The sequence below is a fragment of the Podarcis filfolensis genome (genome assembly GCF_964270895.1).
Source record: "Podarcis filfolensis genome assembly, chromosome: 18".
NCBI lineage: Eukaryota > Metazoa > Chordata > Lepidosauria > Squamata > Lacertidae > Podarcis > Podarcis filfolensis.
Genome location: NC_139622.1, coordinates 7,258,574 through 7,270,602, shown reverse-complemented (window position 1 = coordinate 7,270,602; position 12,029 = coordinate 7,258,574). Strand labels below are relative to the sequence as shown.

Genomic DNA, 12,029 nt, shown 5'->3' with positions numbered 1-12,029 from the left:
GTGCTACTGGAAGGAATAATTATTCCAAAACTACATATCATTGCATTCTCCACAGTTTTCATCTCTCTGAATTATCCATCCCACCCACCCCGTTTCTTTACAAGTTGGTTTTAAAGTCCAGCTCACGTTTTTATTTGTTTAACAATGGTCTCCTAAATAAGTTATAAATTCTTCCCATTCTTTTTTTAAAGTCATTATCTTCTTGATTCCTGAGTCGCCCAGTCAGTTTTGCCATTTCAGTATAGTCCTTACGGTCTTCAAACGAAAACATCTTGGAGGTCCCGGGCCGCAGGGAGGTTAGGCTGGCCTCAACAAGAGCCAGGGCTTTTTTGGCCGTGGCCCCGATCTGGTGGAACGCTCTGCCACAAGAGACTAGGGCCCTGCGGGACTTGACATCTTTCCGCAGGACCTGCAAGACAGAGCTGTTCCACCAGGCCTTTGGTCAGGGCACAGCCTGACTCCCTCCCTTGGCAATCTTCACAGAACTCTAGCCCAATGGTTGCCATTAATCTGATTTTGAATTGATTTTAAAATTAATTGATTTTAGAATGCTGTGTTACTTTTATTGTTGTTGGCTGCTCTGAGCCCGGCTTCGGCTGGGGAGGGCAGGATATAAATAAAACGTTATTATTATATTATTATTAAGGTAAAGGGACCCCTGACCATTAGGTCCAGTTGTGACCGACTCTGGGGTTGCGGTGCTCATCTCGCTTTATGGCCGAGGGAGCCGGCGTACAGCTTCCGGGTCATGTGGCCAGCATGACTAAGCCGCTTCTGGTGAACCAGAGCAGCGCACGGAAACGCCCTTTACCTTCCCGCCAGAGTGGTACCTATTTATCTACTTGCACTTTGACGTGCTTTTGAACTGCTAGGTTGGCAGGAGCAGGGACCGAGCAACAGGAGCTCACCCCGTGGCGGGGATTCAAACCGCCGACCTTCTGATCGGCAAGTCCTAGGCTCTGTGGTTTAACCCACAGCGTCCCATAATCAGTCGTACCAACAGGCTAAAAAACAGATTCTGTCCATGGACTGTTAGGCTGCTGAACGGAAAATAATATAGTGCAAGTCCTACACTCTGTGCAATATAGGCAAGTCCTAGGCTCTGAATGTTTGGTAGAAATATTGTTTAAATAACATGGTAAGATAAGATATACATAGTGCAATATAAATGAAGAAATGTTAAGATATGTATTAACTACGGAAAATTATCAGACATGTTGATGGAAGTCTAAAAGAAAAAAGACGTGTGATTAATTCCTAATGTTTAATTGTGTTATAAATTTGTTTTTATTGGAAAATTAATAAAAATTATATACAAAAAAAAATAATTATTCTAATTATTCTAATTTTCTGTCGTTTCTTAAAAAAATTCCAGACAGCACGTTGTTCGAGAGCTACACGGAGGGAGAAATCCGCCACCTCATCTCCACGCTGATCGAGAGGTACAGCCAGTCCATGAATTCGGGGGGCCACGAACTGCCGCTCTTTGCCAAAGCCGGCAACCGGATGAAACGCGCCAAGGCCCGCCATAAGCCCTGCTCCCTCAAGGAGCTGGAGGTGACTGTCAGCGAGTTGGGCCTCGGGTATAAGTCGGACGAGACGGTCCTCTTCCGCTACTGCAGTGGCACCTGCGACTCGGCCGTGCGCAACTACGACCTGTCCCTCAAGAACGTGAGGAGCATGCGGAAGATCAAGAAGGAGAAGGTGAGGGCCCGGCCGTGCTGCCGCCCCCTGTCGTACGACGACGACGTCTCCTTCTTGGACGCGGGGAACCGCTACTACACAGTGAACGAGGTGTCGGCCAAAGAGTGCGGCTGTGTGTGATGGAGCAACGGTTGGAGGAGGAGGGGCCTGGCTGCGCACCCAGCGGTGCCCAGACGCTGCTGGCGTGTGGGTGGTTGTCCAAAGGTGGAAGAGGACGTGAGGAGAAGACTGCCAGGGCATCCCCGCTTGGAGCAGCCAAGGAGACAACTGGATTTTAAGTCTACCTCAGGGCCGTCAACGGAGGCCAAGAGAAGCCAGCGTCTGGTTGGGGGCCTCCTCAACTGTTGGGGAGCCGGGGAAGCTCTTGATTCCAGCAGTGCAAGGAATCCTGTCAAGGGCCTCGCCGGAACAGCCCGCTGCGCTGCCGCGATGGAGGAACCGGCGCACTCTCGACGCAACCGGCTGGAGGAACGTCATTCCAAGCTTCGCAGCTGATCGGAAACAAGAGAGATCTCTTGCCTGGTGGTCTTCTGGAGGAGCCGCCCCGTGGGCAATGCCCGCTTTGCCCAAGCTGGAGATCTTTACAGGGGTGGTTCCACATGGGGCCCGGGTGCCAGGGGCTGTTCCTGCCCGCACCGCGCCTTCTGAATCCTATGGGTGAAGAAGGGTTGAGAGATTGAGGAGAGCTCCTTCCGTACTTGCAGGGGAGCCATGCTGCCGCCATCTTAAAGTACACACACCGTTATAACAGTGCTGTGTAAAATGTATGTTTGTATATACATGTAGACGTAGGTTTAAAGTATTGACAAATGTGTACAAAAAGGCTGACGTTCCTTTCCAGGCATTGCATCAAATTCTTAACGGAATCGGCGGCGTCCGGGGGATTCTGAAACCGAAGAGCTCAAATATTCCACATTAAACACTGGAGGGACGTTGGAGTTTGGTGGCAGAGTTTTGCAGGTTTCGATTCCTGGCGCTTCCAGTTATGTCTGAAATCACGGAGAGCCTCCGCCAGCAGGTTGGGCCAACGTGGAGCGCTGTGGACCTGACTCAGTTTTAAGGCACCTGCGCTGCTGTTTCAGTCTGCTCAGAACCATGAGGACTAGGTGCTTAAATGGATTTTACAGGAAGGAGGCATCATTGCATACAGGCGGTTCAAAGTTCAATCTCTGGCATCTCGAGCTAGATTGGGGAAGGGTTATGGAGAACTGTTGATGGTTTAGTGTAGAGAGAATCATAAAATGGTCAATGGGTCCCCAGGGGTCATCTAGTCCAACCCCCTGCAATGCAGGAACCTCAACATGCAGTCCCCCCCCCCCCGTTTGAAAGCATACTGGACCCTGCTCATGTGCTAGCTGTTTTATTGGGACACGATCCTCAGATCGCCTACTCCTGAGAAGTGGAGCAGGCCAGTGTTACCCAAACTTGGGTCTCCAGCTGTTTTTGGACTACGACTGCCATCATCCCTAGCTAGCAGGTCAGGGATGATGGGAAGTGTAGTCCAAAAACAGCTGGAAAGAGATCCAAGTTTGGGAAATCCTGGACGAGGGCAATGTGTGAGCTCCTAAAGCTCTGGCCAAGGCCACTTCCTAACTGTCTCCAGACTTTGTGAGGGGCCATAATTTTGGAAGCAGAACGTCCTGAGTTCAAATCTCTGGAATTGCCTGCTTTCCAAAGGCATCAGGGTCCGGGTTCCATCTTTGCCTCAGGGAGAACTGCAGGAGCCACAGCTAATCAGAGGAGAACAGCCTCTGGACATCGCAGAACTACAACTCCCATCTATCTCCACCAGCTTAGCCCAAGGGTCAGGGATGCTGGACATTGCAGTCCTATAACATCTGGAGAAGGTTACAGTACACAATAATCCACTAGATGAATCAGTGAACTGACTTGGCGTTAAGGCAACTCTCTTTATTCCGTGAAATAATGGAAACGACAGTCAGAACAAGTTTTAATTTGCAGTGTCGCTGTGCTTCTCAAAGCGAGGTTGATGGCTTCTCTACTGAAGAAGGAACCAGATATTCAGCCTTAAGAGGCATTTGCTGCTGACCAGTGAGGAGGGAGATAAATTTGATTCAGTTACCATTTAATGGCAAATCATCATCAACAACAACAACAGCTTAATATTTATACCCCACCTGTCTGGCTGGGTTTCCTCAGCCACTCTGGGCAGCTCCCAACAGAATATTAAAAACATGATAAAACATCAAACATTAAAAGCTTCCCTAAACAGGGCTGCCTTCAGATGTCTTCTAAAAGTCAGGTAGTTGCTTATTTCCTTGACATCTGATGGGAAGGTGTTCCACAGGGTGGGCGCCACCACCGAGAAGGCCCTCTGCCTGGTTCCCTGTAACCTCACTTCCCACAGGGAGGGAACCGCCAGAAGGCCCTCGGAGCTGGACCTCAGTGTCCGGGCTGAATGATGGGGGTAGAGACGCTCCTTCAGGTATACTGGATTCACACGTCCCCGAAACAATATGGGAGCCAAAGCAGCCATCCTTTGACATTTTGCACTTCTCCGAATTTTGCAATGCAGTTCTCCAGTCGATTAAACTGCAAATGAATATACATATCCTAGGGTTAAATGTGCATACATATGCATATGACGTACAAAAATCCATTGCACGAGGTACATATATTGGGGGGGAGTGTCAAATTCGTAATAAAATGCTCATCAATTTTCATGAGAACTTTCTGCCAAGAACAATTGCAAACTAATGCGGAAATGTGATGGAACCGAACTTAAGATTGGGAAAAATAATAACCAGAAACCGGGACATAGATGCCCATCCATACTTCTGGCGAAAGGGACGCGGGTGGCGCTGTGGGTTAAACCACAGAGCCTAGGACTTGCCAATCAGAAGGTTGGCGGTTCGAATCCCCGCGACAGGGTGAGCTCCCGTTGCTCAGTCCCTGCTCCTGCCAACCTAGCAGTTTGAAAGCACGTCAAAGTGCAAGTAGATAAATAGGTACCGCTCTGGCGGGAAGGTAAAGGGCATTTCCGTGCGCTGCTCTGGTTCGCCAGAAGCGGTTTAGCCCTGCTGGCCACATGACCCGAAAGCTGTACGCCGGCTCCCTCGGCCAATAAAGCGAGATGAGCGCCGCAACCCCAGAGTCGGTCACGACTGGACCTAATGGTCAGGGGTCCCTTTACCTCCCCGGCCATTGCCAGGTTCAGGGCGGCTAACATCATAAAACTAACACAGTATACAAAGAAAATAAGAACATAAAAACAGGCAATCGATTAATTAAAATACATCTTAAAATTAGTTCAGAGCAAATTAAAATCTGGACAGATGGCAGTCCACGGGTAAAATTGAGAGTGGTTAATATTCTCCAGGGCCAAATGTTACCACTGGTCTTATAAAGGACCTGTGAGAGGGCTAGGAAAAACAAGAATCAGACTGAACCCCGACCAAAGGCCTGGCGGAACAGCTCCGTCTTGCAGGCCCTGCGGAAAGATGTCAAAATCCCGCAGGGCTCTGGTCTCTTGTGAGAGAGCAACAGCCATACATCCTTTGATCCCAGCCTCACTTTTGCTTGCAAGGCTGGGATTGAGCCAGTTGCCCCAGTCGTAGAGACTCAGGCCTGATTCATTTGCAGGTCAGCGAGGAATTGTTGCTTGTGTGGAAGGAAGTGCCCCTCTCATCACAAATAGGAACCTTTGTTCTGCTTCGCGGCATGCGTTTTGCCCTAGTTGTCTGCCCTGGCTGGACAGCGGGCAGCTGTCCTGATCCGTAAGGCTTGCTTGCATTCCACGTTCTTTGCTCCCGCCTGCAAAGGGCGGCAGGACTTTACAGTTAGTCCTTCTGTTTCCTTGGCCCGGGAAGGCGGCCAAGAAAGAGAGGAGAGAGAGAGAGAAATGCTCTTTCGGGAGACAAATGAAGTTGGCTTGGCCAAGGCAGAAGTCCGAGGGCTCATTTATATCCTTCCAGAGTAAACAACGGTGACATTGCTGTGAAACGCTGCCTGCTATCGCAGAGCTCTTTGTCCACGCTGCTCTGAAAACCAGTTTGGAAATAAGAGAGTCCTTGCTCAAAGCTAGGGACGCTGGATGAGGGGCGCGGGTGGCGCTGTGGGTTAAACCACAGAGCCTAGGACTTGCCGATCAGAAGGTTGGCAGTTCGAATCCCCGCGATGGGGTGACCTCCCATTGCTTGGTCCCTGCTCCTGCCAACCTAGCAGTTCGAAAGTACGTCAAAGCGCAAGTAGATAAATAGGTACCGCTCTGGCGGGAAGGTAAACGGCGTTTCTGTGCGCTGCTCTGGTTCGCCAGAAGCGGCTTAGTCCTGCTGGCCACATGACCCGGAAGCTGTATGCCTGCTCCCTCGGCCAATAAAGTGAGATGAGTGCCGCAACCTCAGAGTCGGCCATGACTGGACCTAATGGTCAGGGGTTCCTTTACCTTTACCTGCTCAAAGCTATAAGGACCGTGAATTGCAGCCGAATCTCATGGCATCTGTGGATGCGGCAACCGGGCGGTGGAAACTTCCTCAGTCTGGGTTTGGAGGGGGCAGGAGAGAGATTCAATTAGGTCTGCATTTTAAAGGCACCCTTTAGCCAACTTGCACTTTCATGAGAACCGAAGCACATAATAATAATAATTTATTATTTGTACCCCGCCCATCTGGCTGGGTTTCCCCAGCCACTCTGGGCGGCTTCCACAGAGACCAAAAATACACTAAAATGTCACACATTAAAAACCTCCCTGAACAGGGCTGCCTTAAGATGTCTTCTGAATGTCAGGTAGTTGTTTATCTCTTTGACATCTGATGGGAAGGCGTTCCACAGGGCGGGCGCCACCACCAAAAAGGCCCTCTGCCTGGTTCCCTGTAGCTTTGCTTCTCGCAATGAGGGAACCGCCAAAAGGCCCTCGGCGCTGGACCTCAGCGTCTGGGCAGAACGATGGGGGTGGAGACATTTGACATTTGCAGCTCTCACAGTTTTGCAGCACACAAGCAATGCATGTGCCAATGTGTACGCACGCAAAGGCACATGTAAGTGCAAATAGCACACGAGCACATGGCGCGTGCATTGAAAAGAAGGCATGGAGGGTTGTGGGGGAACTAGGGGGCCGCACGATGTCAGCTGCTGAAGAGCCATCAAACACAAGGGGGAACGTTATCCCAGAGCACTGGTCCATTCTGATGCAAACCTGGACCGTTTGGACCAAAACACACCAACAGGCAGCAGCTGTGCAGGATTTCAGATAGGGGTTGCTCTCCACCCTTCCTGCAGGTGCCGGCGATATGATCCTGGGACCTTCTGCATGCAAACTCACTGGGCTGCAGTCTTCCCCCTCAAAGACATAGCTACCGAACCAAATAACCTGTTCTTCTAGCTCAGATTCTGTCCGTGGTTGTTGGGTCTTGAATAATAATAATGATGATGATGATAATGATGATGTTGTTTAGTCGTTTAGTCGTGTCCGACTCTTCGTGACCCCCTGGACCAGAGCACGCCAGGCACTCCTGTCTTCCACTGCCTCCCGCAGTTTGGTCAAACTCATGCTGGTAGCTTCGAGAACACTGTCCCACCATCTCGTCCTCTGTCGTCCCCTTCTCCTTGTGCCCTCCATCTTTCCCAACATCAGGGTCTTTTCCAGGGAGTCTTCTCTTCTCATGAGGTGGCCAAAGTATTGGAGCCTCAGCTTCACGATCTGTCCTTCCAGTGAGCACTCAGGGCTGATTTCCTTCAGAATGGAGAGGTTTGATCTTCTTGCAGTCCATGGGACTCTCAAGAGTCTCCTCCAGCACCAGAATTCAAAAGCACCCATTCTTCGGCGATCAGCCTTCTTTATGGTCCAGCTCTCACTTCCATACATCACTACTGGAATAATAATAATAATTTATTATTTATACCCCACCCATCTGGCTGGGCTTCCCCAGCCACTCTGGGCGGCTTCCAAAAAATTATTAAAATACTGTAATACATTAAACCTGGGCGCTTTTGCAATTGCTCTCCCAGTGTGTTTCGACCCTTCCTGTAGCTGTTTTCCAGGCCACTTCTCCTTCTTCTCCATCCTTTCTGCACCAGTTTAGCTCAGGGGCCTCTCTCTTTCTCTCTCCCTCTCCCTGAGTTCCTCCACATCCATCTCTCCAGCCTGCCAGGAGGACATTTCCCGGTCAACAGCAGTTTTTCCTTAAAGATGCCCCTTTCTCACAAGATCTTCCTTACCCAGGACTGTGCTTCTGCGTGAAAATGGACCGTTTCCGCCATGTTAAAATTTCCAAAGAGTTGGCAGAAGGGAGATCCGAGGCGGGTAGAAAAAACATCTGTACGCGAAAAGGCTCCCTTTTATTCTTGCCATCTTTCCTTTTTTGTCCCCCACCCCACCCACGTTCTATTCTATTTTGTTTTGCTAATCGTCGTCCAGGAAAGGCCTCCGTTCAATAAGAGTCCCGATACAGATGTTTGGGAGAGAGAAGCCATGTAGAGAAGGCCCCTTTCCAGGTTCCTGTCTTTTCTTTGGCTCCACTGCCCCAGAAGCGTCCAGATGACATCAACACACAGAGCGCTTCCATTGTTGGGCAACGAGAGCTCCAAACCGCAGGCCAGGATTGCATCCACGAACGGGACGACATCTCCAGAAAAATGTTCTTGAGAAAGGCCAATTTGGAGAAAATATTTGGGATGGGAACGAGACGCGGGTGGCGCTGTGGGTTAAACCACAGAGCCTAGGACTTGCTGATCAGAAGGTCAGCGGTTCGAATCCCCGCAATGGACGGGGTGAGCTCCCGTTGCTCGGTCCCTGCTCCTGCCAACCTAGCAGTTCCAAAGCACGTCAAAGTGCAAGTAGATAAATAGGTACCACTCTGGCGGGAAGGCAAACGGCGTTTCCGTGCGCTGCTCTGGTTCGCCAGAAGCGGCTTAGTCCTGCTGGCCACATGACCCGGAAGCTGTACGCCGGCTCTCTCGGCCAATAAAGCAAGATGAGCGCCGCAACCACAGAGTTGGCCATGACTGGACCTAATGGTCAGGGGTCCCTTTACCTTTACTATTTGGGATGGGGGGGGAGGTGTTTTGCCTCTCTGCTTCCCCACCAGCTTCTTTCCCCATCCATCTCTTCGCCACCTGGTTCTGGAGATGGTATCAAAGCACTATCAAAGATTCTTCTCCCCGCTTTATCCCCTTATCTTGGGGATTACGCCTCTACTTATCTCCCGCTTGGACTACTGCCATGCACTCTACGTGGGGCTACCTTTGAAGGTGACCCGGAAACTGCAGCTAATCCAAAATGCGGCAGCTAGACTGGTGCCTGGGAGTGGCCGCCAAGACCATATAACACCAGTCTTGAAAGACCTACATTGGCTCCCAGTACATTTCCGAGCACAATTCAAAGTGTTGGTGCTGACCTTTCAAGCTCTAAACAGCTCGGTATACCTGAAGGAGCATCTCCACCCCCATTGTCCAGCCCGGACACTGAGGTCCAGCTCCAAGGGCCTTCTGGTCGTTCCCTCCCTGCGAGAAGTGAGGTTACAGGGAACCAGGCAGAGGGCCTTCTCGGTGGTGGCGCCCGCCCTGTGGAACGCCCTTCCACCAGATGCCAAGGAAATAAACAACTACCTGACATTTAGAAGACATCGGAAGGCAGCCCTGTTTAGGGAAGCTTTTAATGTTTTATGTTTTAACGTGTTTTTAATATTGTGTTGGGAGCCTCCCAGAGTGGCTGGGGAAACCAGGGTATAAATTTATTATTATTATTATTATTATTATTATTATTATTATTATTATTATGCCTTGCTGGTTGCCACAAAATATTTGAGCCCCCCAGCTGATGGGCATTGGCATTCAAGTTTCATTAAATTCCCACAAATTTCACATAAAATTCCAATACATAATAATTTATTTTTGTTGGTTCTATCAACTTCCCATTCCGTTTTCTGTGGTATTTTTTTTATGCAATATTATTGCTGCACCCTGTCTTCCCTCTTTTATATATTTTGTTCAACTTAGCACCCCTGCGGGCGACATTCCAACTTCCGAACCATTTCCTTTCAGTCCCAGACCTGCAGCTGTGTCATTGCTAGCCGCCATCAGCCATCAAAAGCCATCGATGACTACTGGTTCTCATTAAGAAATTTCTTAACATGGAAAGAAAGGGCTGCTGTCGCAATGTATTATTTCCCTGCGATCTAAAGATGTGCTGAGGGAAGGACTATAGTTCAGTTGTAGAGCACGTGGTCTCCACTTAGTGTTGGGGAAAGCAAAACTCTGGAGAGCTTCTGCTGGCCAGTGTAGACAATATTGAGTTAGATGGACCTGGCGTAAGCCAACAATCTGTGTTCCTAGGGAGCTTTGAGGGTCTCCCAAACCTGGTGTCAACACCGCCCATTGATTTACCTTGAGAAGTTGATGCAATTCCACTGTACAGTATGCTGAGCTCTATTTATTCAAAGTAACTTATGATATTTATTTAGGTACCCTAAAATATATCCTACCTATTGCGCTGAGGGCATCTCCATCTTATTCCCCTCCCGCTCCTAATTTATTGTGCAAAACGATGCCAAATTTTGCTTGCCTTTCAAGTACGTTTTTCTTTTACCATTTATTTCTCAGTGGAAAGCATACGAGTTCTTGGAGGAAAAAGCAAACACCTTAAGAACCGAACGCGATGTTGGCATGGGGGGAAATGATTAAAAAAGAGAGGAATAACTGAACAAAAGCAATTGGTGTGGTGTGTTGATTCTGCATCAGGATGAAGATACAATGGGTGGCATTCTACAAGGGTAGAGTCGTTGAAGTTCATAGATAAGAACTGAGGTTCGTTAATTTCAGTGGGTCTGTGGGTTGAACCACAGAGTCTAGGGCTTGTCGATCAGAAGGTCGGCGGTTCGAATCCCCGCGACGGGGTGAGCTCCCGTTGCTCGGTCCCTGCTCCTGCCCTCCTAGCAGTTCGAAAGCACGTCAAAGTGCAAGTAGATAAATAGGTACCACTCCAGCGGGAAGGTAAACGGCGTTTCTGTGCGCTGCTCTGGTTTGCCAGAAGCGGCTTAGTCCTGCTGGCCACATGACCCGGAAGCTGTATGCTGGCTCCCTTGGCCAATAAAGTGAGATGAGCGCCGCAACCCCAGAGTCGGCCACGACTGGACCTAATGGTCAGGGGTCCCTTTACCTTTACCAGAACAGTTATTACAGAGGCTTTAGCGAGCCTGAGCAAACGCATCCGCTGCGAGTTTAAAAGGGGGGATGTTACTCTGCTAAATTGTGAACTTGTTAACACGAGTTGGAAAGGCTATAACCAAACAATATATCCTCTCCTGCATCCCTGAACATTCCCACAGCCCCGAGATCTGCAAAGCTTCCTTTTCCATGCCAACCTAGTGAAGGGGGGAAAAAACCACTTTCTCTCCCTGCTGCTTCCATGCAGGACAATGGAAACACATGATTCCAGGGGCAGACAATTGTAGATTTGGAAAGGACCCCGAGGGGCATAGAAGTATAATTGGAAGGGACGCCAAGAGTCAACTAGTCCAACGGCTAGGAATCTCAACACGCGGTCTCCCATCCAATTCGAAACCACACTGGACCCTGCTTAGCTCTGCCAATGTGGCAGCAGTTTCATTGCTGCACCACTGGGAGTGATGTCGGCTGCACCCGGCAAGCTCAAAGACCCTTTCTCGAAATCGACTCATCCTTTCCCTCCATCACACCGCTTTTCCCCCTTTCCTGCTTATGGGACGGGAGCCAGAATCGGAGCTCGCCAACAAAAGAGGGTGAGATGCAAGAGGAATGAGAGCCCATCAGCCTTCTCTGGTGCCATTCACTTGGTGCAAAGGTAAGAGTCTGTCCTTCTGATTGTTTAGGTCAGGGGTCAGCAACCTTTTTCAGCCACGGGCCGGTCCACCGTCCCTCAGACCATGTGGCGGGCCGGACTATATTTTGAAAAAAAATATGAACAAATTCCTTTGCCCTCCTCTGCACACCTCGCAGCTTGTCAACATCCTTCTAAAATTGTGGTGCCCAGAACGGGACACAGGACTCCAGGTGTAGACTGACCAAGGCAGAATAGAGTGGTACACTTACTTCCATTGATCTGGATTAAGTCGAAATGGTTCGAACTTCTGTCCCCAAACAAACTCGATTCGGTCAGTCCTGGGAATTACCGTATTTTTTGCTCTATAAGACTCACTCCCCCCCCCTAAAAAGTCAGGGGAAATGTGTGTGCGTCTTATGGAGCGAATGCAGGCTGCGCAGCTATCCCAGAAGCCAGAACAGCAAGAGGGATTGCTGCTTTCACTGCGCAGCAAGCCCTCTTGCTCTTCTGGCTTCTGAGATTCAGAATATTTTTTTTCTTGTTTCCCTCCTCCAAAAACTAGGTGCGT

At 49.6% G+C, this 12,029-nt stretch overlaps 1 protein-coding gene and 1 long non-coding RNA gene across 4 annotated transcripts in view; both read left to right on the top strand.

The window, feature by feature from the left end:
• NRTN (neurturin) overlaps positions 1-2,947 on the top strand; it is a 62,257-nt gene extending 59,310 nt beyond the window's left edge. For all 3 annotated transcript variants that reach the window (XM_083594929.1, XM_083594930.1, XM_083594928.1), the window contains exon 3: positions 1,376-2,947. In XM_083594929.1, coding sequence (XP_083451055.1) covers positions 1,376-1,824 — 449 coding nt within the window. In that variant the 3' untranslated portion in view covers positions 1,825-2,947. The remainder of the gene's footprint in view (positions 1-1,375) is intronic.
• LOC310753656 overlaps positions 1-12,029 on the top strand; it is a 198,551-nt gene that overhangs the window by 163,734 nt on the left and 22,788 nt on the right. The gene's annotated exons all lie outside the window — the stretch shown is intronic.